At 35.6% G+C, this 25419-nt stretch overlaps 1 protein-coding gene across 5 annotated transcripts in view; it reads left to right on the top strand.

Annotated features, from left to right (window-relative positions):
• SYT14 (synaptotagmin 14) overlaps positions 1-25419 on the top strand; it is a 94108-nt gene that overhangs the window by 14844 nt on the left and 53845 nt on the right. For 2 of the 5 annotated variants that reach the window (XM_056357695.1, XM_056357694.1), the window contains exons 1-3: positions 13294-13393; positions 14347-15632; positions 19926-20144. In XM_056357695.1, coding sequence (XP_056213670.1) covers positions 14684-15632; positions 19926-20144 — 1168 coding nt within the window. In that variant the 5' untranslated portion in view covers positions 13294-13393; positions 14347-14683. Of the gene's footprint in view, positions 1-13228; positions 13394-14346; positions 15633-19925; positions 20145-25419 lie in introns of those variants that run through there. The other 3 variants (XM_056357697.1, XM_056357696.1, XM_056357698.1) reach the window with 2 other exon arrangements.

Here is a 25419-nt window from a genome sequence, read left to right as displayed (position 1 = left end):
TTATGCCTGAACATCAGATCCTAAGCTCTGTTTGTCATTGATACGATATGATAAACAGTTGCATGGAACCAACGTTTTAGTATTGGTGATTATAAATTAGCCTAGGGTTAAGTGTGATTAAAAGAGTGCCTCTCTTTGTGCCATTTATGCCTGCAATATGTTGGGTTCCTTTATTCTTCCTATGAGTTTTCATGTGTATTGTGTGCCCCTGCGCCTAGCCATGTTACCGATACATTTTCCCTTGCGGTGTGTGGAGCAGGTGCATTCTTCTCCATCCTCTCTCCCTGCTTGAGGTGTACATATAAAGCAGAAAGTGCTTGCCATCGTATCACTAATCTTCCAGTTGTGTAGTGTTTTGGTTACTTTATCTAAGACTTTACTCATCTGATATGCATTCAAGATGTTTTTATGGTCTGACCAGTGGCCAGGCTCCTAAGGGTTACTTTATTTACCTGTTGTCCAGGCCTGCTTGTTTGCCAGGATCAGAGTGCATGCTCAGGACCCCGTATTGTCCTCCTCTAAATAGGAATGCCTTTCCAAGTTGGGAATTCCTGGCTGCCAGCAGTCTGGAGCTGATCAAATCAGACCTTCCAGCTCTGTCCTTAATGCCACTGGGTACTTGTTTCAAGCTTATTTCACAGGATTGAGGTGAAACGTTTTGTGGGGTAGAGGTCTTCCTCTTCCCCATCTCTTGGCTGTGCTGTGCAAGCCAAGCCGTTTTTCCATCTGTGAGCTCACTGTAAAAGTTTGATGGACAAATTAAATACACTGACCCGTGGATATGTCCTTGTAGTCTTGTCTGGTGCTAGGTAAGTTTGCACTGTCCCCCTCTCCTTTTTTGCTGGTGTCTGTGTGACTGTGGCGCCGGGAGAGCACACCCTGGCACTCCTAGTGTTTCACTCATTTTCATCGCAGGCCGTCCATGGGGCTCTGAGGATGTGGTGTGGTGTTTAACAAAATGGTTCCGCATTTGCCATTTGTCTGAAAGCCTCTGATGCTTTCTGTAGAGTGCCCATGTGGAACTCTGGAAGAAAGATCAGTAATAAATAGCCAGCTTAAGTAACTAGAGATCTTAGAGACGTCCAGTGTACATTTGCGCGTTGCTTGTCCATCCATTTTTCTCATAGTCCTTCCAAGTATGTTGTTGAGAAGCAACTAATATGAAAGTGTTGTTCCTTCTCACTTGTCCTGTACTGAATCATGAAGAGGGAAAAACAAGCAAGCATGTGTCTTGTATCAATAATGCACAGGAAAACTTTCCGGTTTCAAGTGATGGAATGTAATTAGAATTTATATGGCGTTTATACAACTTGAAGAAAAGCTGTTGCTGGTAATTAACACACTCCTAAATTGTCTTTTTCTTGCCTGCCCATTCATTTTTGCCAGAAAAGTAGGTACCTTGGTGTATCAGATGATGAAATGTGGAAAGGGACCAGAAAGGTCTGCTGGGCTATGTGTGACCACACTGTTTGGCTCAAATTCTTTAATGAAAATATCTTGCCTATATATGAAGTCATAAATGTAAATACAAAACCCAAAGCTTAAAAAGGAAGCATCTGCTCTAAGAATATTCAGCTGTTAAAATGAAAATAATTGGAAACTTCACATTTTTTGTAAATTTTGCATTTCTCAGATTAGTCAGAAGTATGGCTAAAAAAAGGTTTTGGGTTTTTTTTATGTTTGTTATCTTCAGGTTTTTAGGTACTCTAGGCTGCAATATTGGGACTGCAAACAGTTGTGTTTACATTTAAAACAGTTGTGTTTTCATTCAAAAGCATCATTAAAGCATCTTTGATGTTAACAATGCTTCCACTGAAATAAATTAATTAGGTTGGTAGATTTATCTGAAGCTTTCTAAGACTCAAAGATTTGCAAGTACAGTTGTAATGCTTATTCAACATCTGAGATTATCTGAACTCTAGTGTAAATATGATACCACGACAGTATCAATACAGAACTCACAATTGCTTGGTTAGCAACTCTAGCACAGGGCCTGCTCCCCTGTCATATGGTGGTGTTACAGCTCCACAGTTGCCCAAGATACACTGTGGTGGGTCCACTTCTAGTATGCACAAGAAAGCTCACAGTATTTTTATAGTGTTTTGCATGTTCAGTTTCCTTTCAGCAGATTCATACATTTTTGAGAAGAATCTGCAGAGAGCTGATAGGGAGTAAGATGACTGATAGGTTTTTCTGGAAAGCCTTGGAAACTAATTTGTATGTGTTTTTAAATAGAGGCTGCTTCTAAATGCATAAATATGGGGTTTGAGTGTCCTGAAAATGTGCTGTTTTGTGGCACACAAAATTAGATGTTATGTAACATCTAATAGCTGCAAAATACAGAATAAGTCACCTTGCAGCTGCACAAGAACTGTAAAGAAGTATCATCAGTTACAGACTTTAGGTAATAACAGCACTGGAATTTGTGACTCCTGTGTTTAACATAGGTAAATGTTAGTTGAACTGTTTGTGTGATTTTGTATTTACACATTGTTGAATTGAAAAAGGAAAAAGATACTTTTGCTTTTATTATAAATGAACTTCTTGTTTACTTCTATTATTTAATGCAAGTTTGTTTTATGTACACAGACATACTCAAAATCTTACTTCTTGTCTGACAATACAAATTGAATATTTGGCTAAGGAAAGAAGAGTCCTGTTTAGTTTATTTAGTAGTGACTGAGTCACTTAATTCAGTGACTTAGGGTTCTTGACAGTAGAAGGTGACAGACAGGGGTTTCCTGAAATTACCCAGTTAAAGGATTGCCTTTTTGCTGGCTGTTTTCCTAACACAGAGATGTTTTTGAGAGAATCATGGGAGTTGTGTTAAGTTGTTCCTTTGGTTATTTGCTATGTGTATAACAGAATTTAGGGAAATTGAGATCAGAGTTCAGAAAACTATATCTTACTTCGGCTATGTAGTGCACTGTAGCTAGGCTGCTAGTCTAACGTGGCTTTTGTTAGATGTACTAATATTTTAATTAAGGGTGTCTTCAGGTTCTGTTTGTATAGATGAGACAGACTTGTGATGAGTGTGTACTATACTGAGTTGTAACTGAACAAACCCCCTCTAATATATTCTGATATGTGTAATACTGTATGACATGAAAGTGACATTAAAGAACAAAATGTATGGTCATATTATTTTTAGGTCTCTTTCACCTTTTGTTGTTTATGTATTTTTGAGGTGAAGCAAAATGGTACTTCTAACTCAGCATTGTATTTTTTAATTAATTCATGGATATGTGGATTGAGTATCTGAGTAAGGTTCAAGTTGCACAGATTTTTAAAAATTATCTTTTAGCCCTTTTTTCTTTTGCAAGCTGTTCTTTCTATTGTTGTGGCAGTCTCGCAAACAAAGGAAATTATTCAGCAAACTGCCTTTGTGACTAATAATGGAACAGAAGTGCTCTTTAATATGCAAAAGAAGGAAGTTGCAAAGAGACAATGTCTTTAGCTGACAATGAAAAATGTCACTTGTAATAAAATTTTGAAAAGATAAGAAGGTATGAATTCTTGTTTTGTCAGAATATGTTTTAAGTAGAGCCATGTCCTCTTTAATGTGCTGGTCAACTATCCTTATCCATTTGCATGTATCTGAATGTTAAGTTGCCGACTGCATTTAATTCAAACGGAAAAAATTCATACTTATTCATGAGTTTCATTTTACAAGTAGAAACATTATTTTATTCAAAGTCAACTGAGTCTGATACTCAAATTATATTACAGTTTTTATGATAGTGAACACTAAGTAAGGGCCTCTGAAAAAGAAACAAAATAATTTTCCCCTTTTTCCTCTGCTCTGGTTTTTCATCAAGCGAAAGGTGATACCACAGGTGGTGGCAAATTTCTTTAAATTAGGTAACCTCACACTAATGTAAAATATCATACGTTGTTTCTACTCATTTAAGGGTTAAGATGTGGACAGTGCAAAGTAAAGTGCATTTTCTCTTTTTACAGAGATACAAATAAAAACTTCATTAAAAAGTATACACAATTAAAGCTACTTTTATAATGTAATCGATGTGTTCATATTTGTGCTGTAGTTAATTTTAAATAGACAAACAGATATTTTTTTTCCAGGCTAGAAGAAATTTTGTGTCCTTAACCCCATGAGTGCTAAACTTAATAAATCTGGGAGATACTATCCAAGTATGGCTACGTATTTAAAAAATGAAAGTAATAATGTTAGAATTAACAACACCAGAATATATACTAAGTTTTGCACTTTGTTGGAAAGCTAATCTGTATACATTTTGGACTAGAGAAAATAAGGAGTAAATATTTTTTCTTTGAGATTATTGATGCCCATGCAGGAAGCAATGTTTACTTTCTGTGTGTTCTCCTGTGTTTAGAGTCTGCTGGAAAACAGCAGCTACTGGGGGTCACGTAATTCCAACTCTCACAGTAACTCTTCTTCCATAACGAGTTTTGTGTTTAAGAACTTTGCTATATCCAAACTGGCATTTCTTCACTTAAAATGTTTGTATAATCGCTTTTACTCTGGAGTACGATACACTTTGCTATGTAGCTCAGTTAATGACTGCGCTGTTCAGAAATCTGAATCCTGGATAGTCTCACACTTTGTTGTTAATTGTAGTGGCTGATAGGAAAAATGTGGTTTTAAAAGATTTTTTATTACATTTTTTTTCCCCCAGTAGTGGAGAGTTACATCATAGTAGCTATGAAGTTTTGCAAGTCTCTAGACCCCTACAGGTCTTTAAAACTTTTGCACTGGCGGGATTATTCGAGTGCCATTAAAAAATCTATAATCACTGCTGTTCCCTTACCCACTGTGTGGAGAATACAGTCGTGTAATATGCTATGTAATTGCAACAGATTATTGGGATTTGGGGGTGATCAAGATGATTCCATGATCTATGTCTATTCCAACTAGCAATGCAATGCTTCCTTTGCTGTTTCTTTTCAGAGATTTCCGTTGTGAGATGGGACTTAATAGGAGATGAATTCCATGTTAGAGAGAAAAGGCACTGAGGGACTGGTAAAGCAGCAGGGGTGGCAGGCAGACAACTTCCGCAGCCCATGAGGATTTAGGAATGAAAAGATTTCTGTCAAAAGTTTAAATCTCCATCTCAGACTATGGCTTCTGTTATTCCTAAATTCTTTCTTAGAACAGTGATGTTTTGAGCCCAGGGTCCTTTCTTTCCTGTAATTAAATTTATCTCCAGAAGACAGGTTTTTTTCAGCGTAGTATTTTAAAAGGAAAGGAATTCTGTAAAAGACAATCTGCAGAGGCAATACGAGAGTTGCTGCTAAGTGTTTTTGTACAGTTCTGTATGTGACTAGTTAACTTGCTGAACCAAGTTTTTATTAATAGACACTATAATTTATGAAGTATATTGAACTTGATTTGATGTAAATATTTAGTCAATTAATTTCATTGCTCAAAATAAAATTAAATAAATTGATTTTTAAAATTAGAATACATTCTAAACTTTCTTCCTATGTGAAGGAAGCCCTGGAATCTAGATATTAAACCATATTTTTTTCATATTAGTCCTAATTAGGTGTTAGGAAAATGAGGGGAAAAAGAAGTTCTGATTTCGCTCTGTAGCTGTGCAGATTATCCTTCAGCCAGTGTGAAGTGACATAAACCAAATGGTAAAAATTTGCTATTATTCCTGATAACGTTCCACTGGAATAAAAGTGACAGTGGAGTTAGACCAGTGTAGCTGACATCATACAGTAATTCCAGTAAATTTTTTCATGTAAACAAGCACATTTATTTTTTACTTAATGTTAGGTATCTGACATTTTTTTATAAATTAACCTTTAAATGGCATCATGTATCGCTTCAGATAATGTAAGCTTTCTGTTTTCCCTAGTGTTACTTTGAAAGGTTTAGAACTTTTAAAGGATGTTGTTATTCCAAATAGAAAGTTAAACAAACACTTTCATCCTGATTTCATCCTGTCGGTCATTCAAAGCTTCTGAAAGGGTCATGTTAGTTAGTAATTTTATTATTTGGGAAATTCAATTGTCATTTCAGGTTTATGTTCATTTTTAGATGACTTCCATGTTAAAATTGCATGTCACGGTACTATACTCGATATAGATACTTCAGATGTTTGAAACACAGGTAGCTCATGTTGCATGTGCTTGTAATTTGTACCAGAGAACATGTAAACGTGCTGTATAACAATGTGCAAGATGCAGGAGAAACAAACACATAGTAAAGAACATCGTAAGACTAGCAGTGTATATTAAAATAATAAGCTGACAAATGTAGCCATCAGCAGTGGGCTAAGTGAAGAAGTCTGTGCTGCAGATGAAAGGCAAAATACAGATTTGAGTTGAAGGGGGTAGCATCTTTATACAGAAAGGCTTCAGTTTTAATGTTACCTAAATTTAGCTAAAAAATTAAAAACATTAACAGAGGAGATTTAATTCTGTTTTAAGTTGAACTAAAACATTTTTCCTAATGCTTGTTTTGGCAAAACATAGAAGAAATAGGTACATTTGTAGAAAGGAATTACATAGCCCCAATGTTTTAGATGAGAGAAAGGAGAAAGATGAATACAAAATAAAAGAGGAAGCATAGGAAATAGTTTTGGAATTTTGTCTTTTGACACTTTTAGTAAAACTTTGAGAGGGAATTCGGAATTCATTGTCATTGACTTTTAGCAGAAACATCAGCTAGTCGGTTTTTGTGGTGAAGTTGCTTCTGTTTGTTATATGGGAAACTATTCTATAGTAATGTCAGCTGCCACATAGAGTTTGTCTTGCTTGTAAAACAGTGCAGGTAGTCAAGAATTTAATTTTTTTAGTCTTTTAACACAATGCTGGATAAAATATTGCCCCCTGTAGGTGTAGCATTTTGTCTAGGTAAACTAGGTTCTATTCAGTTGTGATTGCTTCTTCAACTACTCCATCAAACAGGAAGATAGTAATTCAGCTAAATTAATGTGGAACTTTGTGTATTGAGTCTACCTTGTCAAAGAAAAGCTGTTTAGAAAGAGCAAAAAATCTTACTTAACCTTCAAGTACAATTACTTACTTTTAGAGTAACTATAATAACCTATGGAATCAGTCATAAAAGAAACACATGTAAACTGACACATACGAAAATACAGTTCTTATTCCTGTAAGCAGTCAGACCAAAGTATTTTAATTCTGAGCTGACTCTGAGGTATAGATTTGTTTGGTTGCTTTTTTTCTGTTATGACATAAGTTGTCTGTAAGAGATAAATATATGCTGTTTGGAGGTAAGTAATTCAAGCATGAAGAAAAGGCAATCAAGGCATGAATCTTATTTTTTGGTTCACTAACCTGTTCAGCTTTCTGAAAACATGTTAGTTTCTTATGCAAGTCAGAAAGTTGGTATGAAGCGATGAGTAGCAAAGAATAGCATTTGGGTGAAAATATTTTTGAGTTGGACAACACAGGTTATTTTCATGTAAAGTCAGGACGTAATGGTGTAAAAAATAATAACAGTAAATAATTATTCTTCAGGACTAAATACAAAACAACAGGCCTGTTTATTTAAAAGAATTTTAAAGGCTAAAATAGATCAAGTTGTAAAAAAATTTAAACAAAACAAGTTATAAATAAAAACAAGCATACCTTCTTCATTTCATATGTTTTTGTGCTAGGATCTTAAAGGTAATTGAGGTTCTTTTGGCTCATACCCCCTAGTTACTTAATTTGTGCACAGAAGAGATAGTATTGCTTTTGTAAATGAATAATTCAAACATCACTAAGATAATGCTGTGGCTTTGTATATTGCTAGCTAAGTGAGCATTATGATGTGGAGCGTGCGAGCTCTGAAAATAATTGACTGGATATTAAATGTAATTGGGGGTAGGTACATATTAAAAACATTAAAAGCCTTTTAGTATGAGGATTTTTGTTGTTTTGGTGATATTTATTTGGAGATGTCATTATTTTCTGAAGAGTTTGAAATGCCTTTTGGAAAAGAAAATATGTCGAATAATAGGGAAATTTTTCTTTGAGAAAGATGCTAATTTGGTATCTAAGATGAAAAGATGGTAAGTTTCTGTGTTATAATAATTCTAATTCTAGTGATGATGATAATAAAAGTGAATTAAAATGATGATGATGTAATACTTCTGTAATGAGTATAACTTTCTCTGCCATTTCTGTAGCTAGCAATTCAGTTAGTCTTAATAACATTGTAGTAAGACATTTGTTCTTTTAATATTTCTTAAACTGTTGTATTATGAATTTAAAAAAATCATTTTTTAAAGAACTGAGGATAATTATGATATTTATGGAAGTAGGAAGTTTGATTTGGAAATATGACTATGGGAAAATATTGCCTTTCTACTAGTTTGTGATGGTAGAGGAAACCATTGGGAATCTCTGGGGAGTTTTAAAAATGCTTTTCATGGTACAATTAATGCCCAAACCAATTGGAATTTATGACAATGTGGTTTGAATCAAAATAATTCTGGTGCTGAATGTGGCAGAGATGTATTTCATATGCAAAAAACCCCCATTTTTTTTCTGTGTACAAAGTATAACTGCTTGACGCTTCAGCTATGAGAAACTAATTGAAGGATTAATGTGATGTATAAAACCTTTTTTTGGTAGATGGGAATCTGTACATGTTTACATGTGGACTATTGAAATACAGTTTCGGGGTTTTCTTTGTGGCTTTATAATAATACATTAGAGGATTTAAACTTGGTAATATGCTTTATCTGTGAACAAGCATTGTAAGATTCTTTACATAGATGCAAACTGATAAGGAAATAGAATTTTCAAGTCCTATGTTCACACTGAATTACATAAATAATTAATTAGTCTCGCTGCAGCTAAAGTTTCATTCTTTTTGTAAGGTATCAGCCAGTGGTTTTTTTTTACTCCAGAAGGATGTCATCAGATACTGTGTTTCCATAGAGAACGATACAGTTTGCATACAGTGCCTTTTTTAGCTAATTAGTATCTAGGAAGTACTGGAGAAAAAATTCAAAAGCATTGTGCTTTCCAGTTACTTTTAGATTGCGGTTAACTTCCTTAAGCATCTATTTCGATGGCCCAAAGCAGCTTTGATTCCTGAACAATATAAGCATAAGTAAAAAAATAAAAATAAAAGTTTAAACCTAGTTTTAAAAGATCAAGTGTGCAATACTTGAAAGCATACTTTTCTCTGAAGATGCTGTACAGTTAATCTATCTTATTAAAAGAAAACACTGTCCTTTATTGTGAATCACAGAATGATTGGAATTCAGTTCAGTCTCCTGCTCAAAGCAGTGTTGACACTGAATTCAGGCAAAGTTCCGCAGGACAGCCTGCTCCAGTAATAAAGCAGTTATCCTCATAAGTAAACTTCTGTGGTCTCTTTATCTCTCTAGTCTTCCTAGACTCTCATCTTTTTCTGCCTTTGCCTTCCAACTTGTTCTGTGTACTCTATCCCCATGTTGCACCTTCGTAACTCATACTTCCCATTTCCTCACCGGACATCATTAACTTGTGCCTAATTGCCACCTTCCACTTCACTCTCGCTTTATTGGTTCCTGCGTCCTGGTGAATTGCAGTTTCTTCTTCCTGCCTTTCCTGCCGCTGCTGTTGTGTTTGATAGGTGTTAGAACTGGAAGCTATAGAAGAATGAAAATGTTCTGCTCTTGGCCCAGTTTCTAGTCTCATTTGGGGGTCAGGATCAATAGTTCAAAGAAAACTGGATGTTGTGCCAATAGCCCCAGACATTTTCAGTTATCCATATGCAGTCTTGGGAGGGGACATACCTTCTGCCAGCAGAGCCTTGGGAGATTTCATCTGTTAAACTTTGAGGTTAAAAATGAAAATACACAAACTGAGGCTTTTGTCAAATCTCTCGGAACTTTCCCATATTTAGGAAGGTTCCATGAAAATGGTAAATGGAAGCCTGAAAAATTATAAATGAACACTTGACATGCCCAGTTTTCCTTGCTCTTAATCAGGGAACACTAGGGTGGTTTTTTTTTTTAATAAATTGGTCACCACTATAGTGGTATTTTTTTTTTTCTTCATTTCATTCTTGGTCATGGCTGAACTATTATTTTTTAACTTAAAACCAAACAAAATCCTTCAGCGTGAGGCAGAATTGCCATAAACTTCAGCTGTAACAAGTGATTTCAATGAAATGATGAGTAATTCCAGGCAGACTTCTTAAGGGAGTATCAGGTAATCTTAGTAGGGTGTGCAACCAAGGTCTTTCATGAGCAAAAGAATGTGTTGGTTTTTTTTTTTTTTCTTCTATTTGTTCATGATAATGAAAATACTTCAAAAAGAGTTTTAGCTTCCTTTCCTCTCTGGTCCAGAATAGAATTCCACTTTTCTCACCTTGTTGCTCTGCTTGATGCAGCAGGATGGCTCATCTTAAAGGTTTGATGAGGAACTCTGTTACTCCATGGGTCTTTGTATTTCTGTTATACTGTCTGAAATTGAAAATACCAATTGCCTGCTCCTCCCTGTTGCACCCTTTTCTTCTGGCCCTGTTGAGAAGTTATACTGTGTTCTCATAGGTTTTGTTCTTTCCTGGTCTTCAGCGGGTTGGGAGGTGAAGGGTCAGACTGTGAAGGTTTCCAGTTATTTCTGGCTTTGCCTTCAGTTCTTCAGAAGACAGTGTTCCCAACTTAACTCACTTGAGATTTGCTCATGTTTTTCCTAACATTTCTAATAGAACAAGAAAAAATTAAATTCAATTTTGATATTGACTAAATAGAGGTTTAGTCTAATTGGGGTGTCTGCTTTATCCTTTTGAGACCTCTTTAGTTGCTGTTTTAGTATTTCTTTAGTAATTTTGTAATTTTGTCAGGATGGGTGGTTTGAAGTTATTGGCAGGTTCCTTTTTGTGTGCCAATTTTCAGGCACAATGTTAAGTGATCTCTTCTGGTCAGAGGTAAAAAGTGTAGCAAAAATATTTTTCACAGGTTCACATAGGTCTGGATGCCCAGCTCAAAACAGAAGTGGAAATCTGACCAATTCCTTCTAGGTGGTGGAAGGTGCATTTCTTTTGATCTTCTTTTTCCAGTTTTTAAAACACACCTGTATAATTATTTAAGAACAGCACTACAAACACAAATGTTCCCTGTCATCCCACAAAAACCAGCTGAGGAGGTTGTGTAACTGCATGTGATTCTCAGTCAGCACTTTTACATAGAAGTGTGAGCCCAGATTAACAAAGGGCATATGGAGACTCAGAGAATAATTTAATTTGGAAGGCTCCTGGGGAAGTAATTTGCAGTTCATCCCCGTGCTGAAAGCAGGGCTAACATTAAAGTTGGGTTCTGTAAGTGATCTAGGCAATCTGTTCCAGTGATAAAGCCCTTTTATTCAGGAGGTTTTTCTCCCCTCCACTCCAGCTGGAATTTTCCTTGTTGCTGCTTCGGACTGTTGCCTCTTTTCCTTCTGTATTGCATCTCTGAGAATGTGGACTCTGTTGCTAACTTTTCATTAATCCCACTCCTTTTTACATAGTGAAAGATGCCACACAGCATTATATTCCTAAAGTGAAGTGCCAAGATCTTGGCAAACGGAATTCATAAATCTGATAAATATTCATCAGTCTTTTATAAATAGGAAAAAAGTCAACCCCTAAGAATGGGATTTATGGCAGTGAGTAGAGAGATACTTAGAGTCTAGCAAAACCAGCAGGAAGACGGGGATATGTGAAACCTATCTTTCTTCCAGATGAATGCAGCCGTGTTCAGTCCCGAAAGATGCATGTGTGTGTGTGTTGAGGCCACAAAAAACACTCTTTAAGGTGTCTGTTACATCAGGGTTTTACTCTCCATCTTTAGAATGCAGGTCTGAAACATACCTGATATAAGAGGCTATAATATTTATGAAGTGATCAGCACACTACTAATAAACCAGTTAACAGATTAATTAACTAGTAAACGTACCACTGAATCGCAGTTCTATAATGCTTTACACTATTGTTGTTTGCATGCAATTATTAAATTCTATCAGTTTTTTCATATAAATTGCACCCAAATATTACTGAGTTATAGTTCTATAACCTTTCACTTTAACCTCCCACATATTTAATAACAAATTTGCTATTCTGTCACCCTTTAGCTTCTCCCCTCAAGTCTTTCAGATGTAGACCCAGTGGAGAGTCCAGTGGGCTGCCCAAGGGATTTCCCTCTGACTTGCTGGCAGCTTTAATTAATGAAGCAGGTCAGCTTCATTATAGTCTGTGGGTATCTGCACTCCGGTCAAAAGATCTGCCATCTCCTGCTTCTATAACTTGTTTATAACATTTCTTAAGTTTCTGAACTCTCTTTTTTGCTGCCCTTTTATATTCCGTCTCTCCCCACTCTCCTTTCAAATAAACAAGCAGCCCCTTAATTACTCTTTCCCCGTTTGGTCCGGTTTGCTACATTCATTTCCAGATTTCGTATTTCTAAAACCATTTCCTAGGTAATCTTGGCCTTAAATGGTATCACTGATATTACTTGGGTACTGATGGACTTGCAAGATTCCACCCCAGCAAAAGATGCCTGATACTCCCTTTCATTACCTCCTTGTATATGCAATTACATACTCTTTATTTTATACACGAAGACATGTCAGTCTACTTCAGCCTTTTTTTCTCTGCCTGGTTTTGATTAAGTATGCTTTATCTCTATTCCGCATAGCCCCTTCTTGGTTTATATGCAAGTGCCACACATACCAGCGCAAGGAACATCCTGGTTTATGTGCTTTTTCTTACTCTGTTTTTTGCTCACACAGTATCCCACTTGTCAGGGAGCAGCAAGGGCCAGCTGGTCCCTAAGGGAAGAGGGACCAGGAGGTGAGCATAACAAGGCTGGCAGAGGCAATATCCTGGTGAGCAAGGGCTCAGTCTCCCCCCAGCAGCACTGTCTCAGAGGTGGCCCTGAGTCCAGGTAGCCAAACCTCCAGCCCTTTCTAGGAAGGGGGAAAGCTCTTAGCTCCCTTCCAGTGCTTGCTCTCGCAGATGTTGCATCAAAAATTATCAGCCTTGGCATCTGCTGATAACCTCCCTGTTTTCTGCACAGACCCTGTCTTGTTGTGGGGTCCAAGAACCTCTTGCACACAATGTCAGTCCTCCCTTAGATTAGGACCAGATACTTTTCTGTCCTTTGAAAAGATGATAAAACATTAACTCAAATTTAAATGGTGTTTTTTTAGTTATATATTGCATTTATATTTGGAACTTCAATAGTATTTATTAACAATCAGTCCTGATATTATAACTTCTACAAGACTTTTTAAAATGTGTTTCTTTCTCTTTTAGTATCTCCTGAAGCAATTGGATTCCTGTCTGCAGTTGGAGTGTTCATTATTCTCATGTTGCTACTTTTCCTATATATTAATAAGAAGATCTGTTTTGAAAATGTTAGTGGTTTCCCAGATCTTGATTCAGGATACACTACAAGAAAGAATTCACAAGATAAACTTTGTAAGTATCTGAAATAGAGTGTACTAAACGTAATTATAAGATCACACGTTTTTACAGGGATATGTAGAAATACACAAGTAATCACTTGACTGAAGTGATGAAAACACAGAGTGTTGACTTTTCCCATGACTGTGCAGTATGTGGGAAGGAAGAAACATTTGTATTCACAAGGCACAGAAATTCTACAGCTATATAACTGAGGAGTTGACATTTACTTATGGGAAGATATTTCTCTTGCACTATGAGAATACTCTTGAATGTATTTCAAACGTTCCACAATTGTGTATAATTAAATCTTCTCAAGTAAATTTGTGAATGAGATTATTGGGTTTTGATTCGGCCTATTAAAATCCTCGCTGACCTTTTGGAGAAGGTCTTGCATTTACTCACCTGGAAAATAGTTTTAAAGAAGTAAAACATTAAAAACTAAAGACATCTTACCCCTGACTAACAAATTATTTCTATACTTTTTTTAATAGAACAAGGTCTTTAAGGTTAATGTAAAATGAAAAAAATTAGACCTTGAAAAAGATGCTGAGGGCTGGTAAAATAATGCCTTTCTACTCTGGGGCTGTGGAAATTGTTAGTTGACTTGAGAGGAAGAGGCAGACACCAGAGAACAGAATGGGAAATTTGAGAGGTTTTCTTCCATTCTACCTCTTTAAAAGGTGCAGCTAAATTTTTGTTTTCAATTTTGCTGGAGACAGAAAATTCCTCCCCCCCACCCCCCTTCCCCCCCGGCTCCCGAAAATAAGTTGTCACCTTAATTTTCTCTTTGCTTCAGAACAAGTCTTTGTGTTCTGAAATATCTTACATTATGTAAAAGACACAAAATATTTTGGGGTGAAGAAGTCTCCATGATGGTTTTGTGCAGCTATTACATTAAAAGCTTGTTTTAGTGTGACATTGATGAAAGGACATAATTTAAATGTCTCACAACTTCTTCTTTGCAGGTTAGAGTAAAAAAACCCGTATTTCCACTTCACACAATTGTCTTATTTTTGAGAATAATGAATTTTATTATGGCTAGTTGATGCTGCAGTTGCTGAAAGACTATGGTTTTGCTGGTTGATTGTGGCTTCATTTCAAGATATTTCCTTAGCTGCTTTCTTATTTTCAATGCATTTTGAATGGAAAGAGCATAGCTGCAGCTTCCCCCGGTAAATGTGTTGAGTTTGAGATAGCAAAAGCAAATAGCTCTGAAATTGAACTTGTAAGAAATGGATTTGATCTGTTTGTGAAACAGAAGACCTTTTGGTATTAAAAATTGTTGCTGAATAGGTTGGACAAATGGCGTTTTTCAGAAACCTCCACCAAAATCTGAGCCTTCCCTCTGTGTCTTCTCTGGTGGACACACTTAGCAGTGCTGTAGATGATCTGACCAGTGTTGTTGGAGAAGTTGGCTACTGTGTAGCCGATTCGGTAACAGAACAAGTAACAAGCATGATAAATGGCCTTCGTGCAGAAGATGAAAGCTCCAAAACACAGAATGATAAACCCGCGCAAAGGAGAGAGGAACAGGCACCATCATTAACTCATTCTCAGGAAATCAATATGAAAGCAAAGAGAGGTATTGCAGAACATAAAGAGGCTCGTTCTAATTTGTTAGATTTTGAACAAGAAGATAAAAGTCAAGATGGAGTATCTGACCATATCGTGGACAGAAAACAGTGCCAGTTGAAAGGCACAGGTGTTAATAATCATTTACATGATACAGAAGTACCTCAGGATCTGAAGACTGTAGGAGGACCTTCTAAAAGGGAAGCAGTAGGTGGAAATGAGTGTTTTGTAAATGATAAATTCCAGAAGGATAGTAACCCGAAAAATAATAAATTTACAGTGGAGCAATCTTTTGAGGAACAAGACAATTGCCTACATGCAGTATCAGATAATTCGAAGAGTCACTTGCATAGAAAAATCAGACCACAGTCACCTGGAGTTGATTGTAAGGATTCTGATGAAGTGCACAGTACAAATGATGTTCAAGATTTAGAAATAAAACTTGTTGAAGTACAGAAGCAAAAATTATCAGACTCCATCCTGAAGAAGATGCACAATGACCGTTCCATTTGCATTAATGAGATCAAAGAAAAGAAATCTGAAACGTTTTTTGACAGAAAAGGAAAATCTGTATCAAAGGATGAAGACAATGTGTCAACTACAATTGCAAAATCAGGTAAAAAGAAAAGCTCAAAGAAATCAGAGAGAGAGCTATGTAATAAGAAGACAGCAGGAAAAGGTGAGGAGTCTGTCAGCAAACTGCATTCTTCAACCTTTCCTGAAACTTATGATACTTCCTACTTTTTTCACCAAATTTACACATTTAATAATAGTGTTTCCTGTGGATGGAAGTAGGTGTGTTATGTCAGTGCTTCATTCTCTAATCATGTTGAAATTTCTTGGAAGTAAATTACTTTCTAAACTATTACTTAAAGTAAGTGATTAATAAATGCCTTTCCTATGTTCTAAGTCTTCTTTTTCTACATGCAGTTTTTCTTACCTTCTCTGCAGTGCCTTGTGTGGTTTCTGTTGCAAACTATGAATTAATTAATAGTGGAAATTAACACTTGTTCTGTGAAAGTGGTTTTTATTTTGCATATTTTAAAAGGATTTCATAAATGTGGTAAGATGATAAAGAGAACAAATAACTTCTGTTAAATTTACATTATAGTAGAGCTTCAGAATGTATTCCTGGGATGCGTAAGACAGTAATTTCAAGACACAAAACTCAATGAGAAGTGGCAATTAAGTGATTTGAAGTATATAAATGAATGAAGCTTGTCTTAAAGTTGTAGTCTTACAAAGAAAACCTATGAATTGTTCATGTGGATTCTGTGTGCTGTCTTCAACATCCAGTCTTAAACAATATGACAGTGGAATTGCAAGAATTGCAAGAATAGTTTGTGAGTAAGAAGTAAACCCTTGCGTTTTTATGCAATTGTTTTGCAGGCTGTTTAATGACTTTTTAGAAAACAACACAGGCTTTTCTGGAGATGCTGTTTCTGTAGAGAAATGAATGATTTTGTGATAGATTTTTAATTTTATTTTTTTTTTACAGCGCGTGTGTTTTCCCTTATCTGAAAATTTCAGTTACTTGTTTTGTTGTTGGGTTTTTTTGTTTGTTTGTTTGGTTTTGTTTTTTTAAATTTGATTTGGGAGGTGGTTTCCATGTTTGTATGATAAACTGTGATCTTATCTATTATTTCTTCATGTAATACAATATTGGTAAAGTATATTCTCTATCACAAATGGCATTTTAGGTCCGATAGTAAGCAAGTGAATAGCTTTCAATAGGTTAATAATTACATATGACCTGTGTTAGCCAAATAAAGTTTTTAATGAGAACATGAATTCTCTTAGGCAAGTCTCCAACTAAGACATAAAAGTCAAAAGATAGGTGGCAAGGACAAGCATAAAACCCTGAGGATTTTTTTTAATGTACAGGAAGCTATTTTCTTCCCCAAGATACTGAAACAGTTTTGCATTGTTCATATAAAAAAATGTTAGCATGGATAGCTTGTGTTTTAATGTTAATGAGGTGTTTAAGTCCTCTGAAGAGGTCTTGTTGCATGACTTGTAACAATAGTATACATACTCATTCTTTTTCTTTTATGGTAGGAACTGAAATAAAAATATCTGGTATCACTGGGAATTCTGGATGCGTGCAAACAGCAGTGTATTATTAGAAGCATAACTTTCAGCACTTCTTTCAAACATGTTGCTATGATGTTTTATACTATTCTGTTCTTTATGCAGACTGATTAATTAACCTAATTTCACATTTGTGAATACATTTGTTGTAATGATAAATGATGCATCTAATATTGATGTCTGGGACTGTATTTTAGGTTTGGTATGCTCTGCTTTAATTATAGTTGTCGAAATCTGTGGAAGTTTCCTAGGTGGCAGGTTTCAACCTGTTGAGGGCCATATGAGATATAAAATTTTACTCTTGTGTACCAGCAAAGGAAGTTCCTTTTTCTGAGCAGCCTCTTGCAGTGAATCTGCTAGCCAGAATATATCCTGTTTGGTGTGATATTTTCGATAAGTGATCAGTGAAATTGAGCTTGCTTTATAACCATCCATACAACGGGAAGAACCATATCTGTTAGACTAGAATTAAAATTGATAGCCTAGATTTGAAAGATCTGGTTCCTCATTAGCAGTCTTTTAAGGCACCAGTTTTCCTATAAACACTAAATTAAGAATATATACACATTGCATGTAGAGCTGGTAGCACCATCTGCAGTAAGGTTTCCTGACATTTTCCATTTCAAGACCTTATTTTCAGTTTTCTAAAAACTGTGTGCCAAATTTGAAATACTTGGGATGAAATTTGGCATGCTTTCTGTCTGAGATCCCTTTTTAATCTTTTTTCTTCTTCTTTTTTTTTTTTTTTTATGTTTAAAATCTTTAGCTGTTTCCAGGAATAGAATATGGGAAAGAACATGCTGGTTATCTGTGCAAAAAATCAGTAAATTTCACATTTCCTTCACTAAGATGCTTTGGCATCTTTGTATATTGGAGTATGTACTTGAAATGTGGGAGAGCACTTTTCCCATGTCAGAGATGCCCACGTTCTTATATGAAAAAACACAAAGGCTTGACCAAGTTGTAAATCTTTGGGAACTTTGCCTTTTGAAAAGGCATAGTAACCACTTTTTAGAATATAAATTCACTGACCAACCCATTTGCATTCATATGTTTCATTGTAGGGGTTGAAGAACAGAGCAGGTCTTACCCTGCTTTTGATACTTGTAGTTACTGAAGGACTCTGGAAGTTTGAACAGAATAATTGAGAGTAAATATGACTTATATGAAGACAGAAACATCCTGAACAAATGTGACATGATGCAAGTGGTAGACTGGGATTTGAGGTAGGATGGGTGATAGCTATGGAGAGAACTGATAGCATTACGTGAAGGTGGAGGGACTAAGGTTACATGAGTAATTGATTAGGTGCAAGTAAAGAGAATTTGGGACTGAACAGACAAAGAGAATAAAGAGGAAATCCCCGTAAGAGACCAGAAGTGGGTGCTTGGAGCAGGAACCTGGAGTATGTGCCCAGGAGACAGGAACTTAGGATGTGATTCTACTCATATAAATGTAACTTTGCAAAAGATGTCTTACCTAAACTTGCAGCATAGGCTTTTCTGTGCGAGTACCAGGGAGAAGAGGACCTCTATGAGAAGTGATTTTACTCATGTACTCTAGAGGCTTACCTAAAAGTGGGAAGAAAGGACCTCTGTAGTAGGAAGAGGCAAACACTTGACTGTAAAAGAGGCCTAGATGGCTGGCATACGCTACTTTAATTTTAAATGGCTGAATTTTGGGAAAGCTGAATCTCCCATTTAGTTGGAATACCCAGGCAGAGGAGTATGGGCATGAAGACAGAAACTAATGGGAGTGGAAATGCAGAACTAGAGCTAAGGACAGGGACTGGGAGGAGAGCAAAAAAGCAGGGAGGGAGGAGCAGTTGAGTGAGTAGCGTGTTGATCCTTGCAGGATCAGGAGCTGAAAAACAGCATTATGGGCATCTCGGAGCTCTGCCAGTAATGGAAATCCATTGGCAAATTGTATGCCATGCGCTTGCCCACGGATCAGTGGTAATGCTGACCTTTATTGAGCTTACATGAACTCTTGTTATGCGTGTTAGTGTGTGAGAGCTACAGAACCTCTGCATGTTGAATCTGGACAGAATCCTTTTGAGGTTTGGAAGAGGGAGGAGGAACCTTTCCTTTTACAGAAATAAAAATGCAGCTGAATCTTTGCCTTGTGGGGGCAAGTCATACTTGAGATGTAATTGGAAAAAGTTGGCCACAGCAGTGGGCATTATAGAAGAACTGGTATAAAAAAAAATCTAGATGGATTCTTCTCTGCAATTTTTGCTATTACCAGATGTCTACAGTGAGAATCTGCACTAATTTCAGTTATTACTGAACAAGGGGCTGTTTATTCTAAGCTAAATAAAATTGTGCATGCAAACATCTTTCACTAGCATTTTCCTATTTGTTATTGTGAGGTTTAAGCACTACCGACATAAATACCCTAAGAGGATTTTGTTGTAGGCTTCTCTTTGTAAATCAGTTTCATTTCTGTTATACTGCATGCTTACAGCAAAAATCAGCTGGGAATGGAGGATCAGCAGATGCATTTCTGATATGTTAGGTATCCAAATGTAATATTGCAGCAGTGTTGGATGTATTTTACATAAATTATTTTAAGCATTTTCTTAATGAAGGGTTTCAAGAACTTCAGTGTGTGCTGCCTTACATAAATTGATCCATTTTCTATTGAATAAGTTTTAGAATGTTTTTTAGGGCTTATAATGATCTTATAGTTTTTCTAGAAAAAAAAATAGCTCTCACCAGTTACAAAGTCACATAATACAATTACAACAAGATGATATTTTTAAAATATTACAGACATTTTAATTGAAATAGCTTAAATATCTTCAGTGATAACCTCTTACGGTTATTTTCTTGTATTCTGTTTTGAGCTGTAGTCGATTTGCTTTATTTTATTCAAACAGACAACTCTTATATGAGTAAAGACCAGCATGGTTCATCATCTGAGAGTGAAGATGAAGCACTGGGTAAATATCATGAGGCCTTGTCTAGAACCCAGAGTTCCAGGCTGCCAGTGGTGGATGGCAGACAGCAAAAAAACTATATATGGGAAACCAGACAAAAATATAGTCCCCTGTCTGCAGAATATGATGGATACAGTAGTGAAGCCTCAATAGATGAAGGTAAGAGTAATTTAAAAGCATTTCTTTGATTCCAAATTTCAGAATTATATTCTGGATAAGTAAGTCCTAGACGAGGACAGCTTGACTTGCAAATAGTCACTGTCTGCAAGAAATATCCAGATATCTTTATATTTGTGCATGCTGAAAAAAAAAAGGCACAGACTTGTGTGGATTCTTCTGGAAATACTGCAAATGATATCTTGTTATGCTAAGTTTCATACAATTTCATCATTAGTCATTTTGGTTTGGGGGGAATTTAAATGTTTTGATTTAGGAAGGAAACGTGGCAACTCTTGATGAATTCTGTGGCATTAAAAATACAAAGAAGACCTGTTATTCCTCTGTTGATAAGTTGTCCTAACAGCAAAGTAAATGGAATGGTTATTGGTTACAGTGCATGTGGTCATGGCCGTGTGCATTACTGGAATGTTCTGTATCTTTTCTTCTGTTGAAATGACAGAAATAAATTATTACAAAAATTAGATTAATGCATTTATTCCATGGCATTAAAAGTTGGATGTAAACAATGGATGTCTTCTATGGTATATATTTATTGACTTTACGTTACGTGAGTGCCTGATACAGAGGGTCAGAATTCTGCTGTCAGTATTTTGTCAGTATGGTTTTTGTGCTTGAAAATAGCTGTGTGTGAGAACCATGTCTCTATACCCAGTATCTATCATGAATAATGAGCTTGTGAAGTTACGTAGAAGTCATTCTAATATAGATGCTGTGTTGTAGTAAGATATTTGTTGGTGTCCCTTTGATATGTTAAAAAGCAAAGGTTTTTTAGTGATTTATTTTCCCTAATTAAAAATGGATACATATATTTAAAAGATACCTGTCCTTAAATGTTCTATACAGTCCTGAACTGCTGGAAAAAAAATCTAAATTTTCTACAAAGTTATGTAATTATATAAAAGTCTGTTTGCCGCTGAAATTTGAAATTAGTGCATACCCATTCATGATTCCAAGTTAAGACACAAAGGACATGAAAGCTATAATTGAAATAAATTCCAGAGTAAGAGGATTCCTTCCTGATCAACAGAAATTTTTATTTCCTTTGGTGTTAAGTTGCAGGAAGGCTGACAGTCTTTGAGTTTTCCAGCAAAGAGGGAAGGAGATGTAGAGGTAAGGTCAGGTGGTAAGAACTGATCTTTAGATACTGTGATGGAGAAGGACAACAAGGAAGAGGGATAGTGGAAGTATCATGGGGGTCTTTTTTGTTGTTATATCTACTGAGATATATCAACAGCGTTGGTGGGGAGAATATAACGGATAAAATACTAATTTTTTGTATGGCTTATATCACTGTTGGGAAAGAATGGTGATGTGTATTAACAGGAGGTGGAAAACTCAATTATATTTATTAGAAAATAATACCAGATATAGTAATTACACAAGGAGACTACTTTCAGATACCCAGAATAATGTATTTGTCTCCTCAAACTATTGAGGCCAGTTGTTGAAATAGTAATAGAATAATTCATGTTGGAAAGACCATGTGACATTCCTCTTTCTATTTTATAATTGCTCAGATACTTTAACCCACCTAGTTGATCTTCTTAGTGAAATGTTCTCAGTTCATATGAGCTTTTTACTTTGGCCCTATAAGATTTAAGCTCCAAAGGCATTGTGCTAGCCTGCGTCCAGTTTTTTGGGGTTTGGTGTGTGGTGGTTGGTTTTTTTTTAATAATTGCCTTCATCATCATCCTCTTAGATCATCAAAATTCATAGTCACTGACTTTTATCCTTTTCTGGGGAATAAGAACTCCAGCCTGAAAATCCATGTCATGGTTAGGATCTAAGACAAAAGAACCCTGTTGGCAAGTCCAAGTATTGTATTAGGAAAGTTAGAATAGTTTCCCCTCTCCTTTCTCATTTTTAATTCTATTGCTAAAGATACCTGTCACCAGCTGCTATCCCATCTGAATGCTCTTTGCATTCAGGAATCTGGCTGGATGTAAACCCCATTTATATATACATATTCACATATGCACTCTAAAATTAGTATGCAAATTGAATTTATTGTAATGAAAGAACATTCAGGGTTTGGAAAAAAACTTTTGAAGCACAAACTGTCAAACCATTGTAACTTTAGAAAACTGTAAATTTGTAACCACATACGTCTACTTTCAAGAAAACTTTTAATACTGTCAATATTTTGCTTTTGCTGCTGCTTGTGAGAGCATTCTCTGCACATTTTACAGGGTGTGGAGAATCAGCAATGTTTTTTGTTTGATAGTCTGCAGTCATTCTACGTTTTTCTACAAAATGCTTGCAAATTAGTGTGATGATTTTGTCTCATTTTTGTAATCTGTTAATCTCAACAAAATTATGTTCAATACTATTAAAAAGAGTTTTATGATATTGGACGTGGCAGCAGATTAACAACCTAGTATTTATCACTTTTCAGTGACCTGAAGGTGGCACACTAGAATAATTAGTTAGTACTTTTTATGTTCCTAAAATATTTCAAACATAAAGAATCTTTGCACAATAATAAAGATGTGTTAGAACAGAGGAAAAGACAGAGTATGCCTTGTTATGTTATGATCATTACAAAAGGAAAGCTGCCCAACCTAGAACTTTGATGAAATGGGAAGGTAGAAACCACATGAAGAAAGTCTGCAGTCAGAAATAAATGAGAGACTGTCTGTCGCTACCAATCGGTTCTTATATGTTCAGAGAAGCAGTTCACTGAACAGATGAGATTAAAAGTGTCTGATTCCAACTGGAGACCATCAACATTCTAGATGTTTCAGTGTAATTTTTAAAAATTCAAAACTTCACTGTTCCTTAAACTCGCAAAATAAATCAGTGAAAGATTTGATGCCTGATTTTTTTCATTGAAAACTTGGTTTTTATGACAAATTATTTTTGTAAGAAGTGTAAAGACAAATGATAGAACCATTTTTTGTAGTGGCGGGGGAGCAAGCAGTGTATTCCTATGTACTTTATTTAAAATGATAAATGATTGTCAATATATTTGCGTGCTTCTGTTTTCTCATACGTGCTTTATCATCTCTACTTCTAAGACTTAAAACGTTTCAGTGCTACTTCCAGCTTAAGGCACCAATCAGTCCATCTGTTGAGCAGGGCTTGATAGTGTTACGGTGAAGTGATGACAGGACAGAATTAATTTTTGTCTCATCTCCTTTTGCTCCCCCCCTGCTCATTGCTAGTAAATCAGCCTCTGATGATATCATTAAAAATTCCATCAGAGGTAAAGTAATATGAGCAGTGAAAATGGTACTCGGTTTTCAGAAAATTCTGTGGGTTTTTCCCTTGAGCAGTTAATCTCTATCACATGTTGTATCTTGCAACAGTCTGCTGTGCGTTTTTAAAGGAGTCGATAAACAGTTTTACTGGTAACTGTTTACTCTGCACTTCAGTCCTCACTTTTTAAATTTGTTTGTTTAGATGTGTCTGCACTTAACAGTGCACGCACCAAATTTAACAATGAGGCAAAAATATAATTTTTCCTTTATTAAGACACCCTGTAAGCTTTGCTTGGGTTGCTAAAAGCATGTATAATATTAATATGTTTCCATTACTAAGACCATCAAAATGTCTGGTCATATTATTTTAATGTTCACTTATTATCAATTATATAATTAGATTATTACATCTATTTTATGGCTGCATGCTTCTAAAAATGCCTTTTATTCTGAAGCCTGAAAAAAGCATGTGGTATGTTTTCATATCATTCTTTTCTCCTCTAGATGGCCATATTAATCTTTCTTTTCAGCATATTTATATAGAACTGACAGGGCATTTTGTATAATGTTTTTAATAGTTAAATGAAGAAAGCAATGTATTTTGTGGGTTTTGTTGGTGTTATTTCGATGATGGAATGTTCTAGTGGCACTTCAGTTCATTCTATGAAATTCAGGTTTTAAAATTGTGGTTCACAAATACCTGCTTATAACCAGCATCTGATTCCTTTTCTATATTTGTGTAGCACATCTGATGCACTTAGATTTTGATGAATTATAGTACATCTTTTAAATGAAAAAAAAATGTATATTGTGCTTAGATGCAAGTATTTCTACAGACTCCAAGCTAGTGTAAATACACAGCTTCTGCAGTGAGCTCCTCATGGATGACAGGCTTAATTCCAGAGTATCTCTAAAGGAAGATGTAGTTCATTAGAAAACCAAGATGATGTCGAATGTCATTAAAAGTAAAATGGTACAGAATGGCAAAGTAAAATGGTAGAGAAGATAGGTTTACACCTGCGATTTCCAACTCTTGCACAAATGACCCAAAACTGTTAATCACAGAAAAAAGAAACCTGTATAACTATAGTACTTCTTGATACGTATGTGTCGACTTAACCCAGTCTCTGTGCTTACTCCCAGAGTTCTAAGGTCAGCTCAAAGTTCGAAATCTTATTTTTGCCAGTGATATTCTTTCTGTTCTTTCTCATGTTATCCAGTAAAGTATGGATACTTTCTGAAGTGACGTTTTTTTCTTTTTCCTGACACATATCCTGATACAACTTACTGCTCTTTTTTTATAATGTGCATCCTACTTGTATTATTCCCTGCCATTTCAAATGCTGCTGTTACCCAGTTGAATACGTAGTATTGCTTTTATGTGCTCCAATTATTTGTAATATTTTGGAAGAGGGGATTAATATAGGCTATGATATTGCACATCTGTGTCAGAAAATAAAGAAAAAAAAAGGAAAAATAACTTTTTCAGCTAACAAGTAGATTATGAATTGAAATAGTGATCTAAATAAGGAAGTGTACAAACTTTAAATTTTAAATTGGCATTATTCTTTGTACTTTGGTAATTGGAAATATTTTTTTGTATCTATGTTTTGTGATCTCAAATGGACCATAGTTTCTTAATAACTTCAGTTTCAGAAAAACATATTATATGATATTAAACTAACCTGTCTCCAGTAGTGGCTACTTCCTGAACTTTAAAAACTCAAACATTATACAAGCAAGTTGTGTCTTTGTTCTCTCTATAAGCTTCACAGGCAAGTGCAATATATTTTCTTTAAGGAAGCTGTCCCTGAAATCCCTAAAAACAGAAGTTTTAAAACTTTGAAATGTTAGGATAAACATATTGAAATTACAGTTTTGCAGGCAGATTTCAAAAGCTGCAGGTTCTTCTTTGCTTTTGAAATCAGGACTGTCTGAATCCCTTGAGAGGAGAAAGGTAGAAGAGGGGAAGAATACAGTCTGGTTTTTTATTTTGTGACGTTCTTAAAGCATGTCTTGCCCAAATCACCTCTTTAACAGCTGTGTAAAATTCC

This window comes from Falco biarmicus, chromosome 12 (assembly GCF_023638135.1).
Source record: "Falco biarmicus isolate bFalBia1 chromosome 12, bFalBia1.pri, whole genome shotgun sequence".
In the NCBI taxonomy this organism is placed as follows: Eukaryota; Metazoa; Chordata; class Aves; order Falconiformes; family Falconidae; genus Falco; species Falco biarmicus.
The sequence above is the reverse complement of the archived record's forward strand: the minus strand, read 5'-3'. Positions and strand labels throughout refer to the sequence as shown.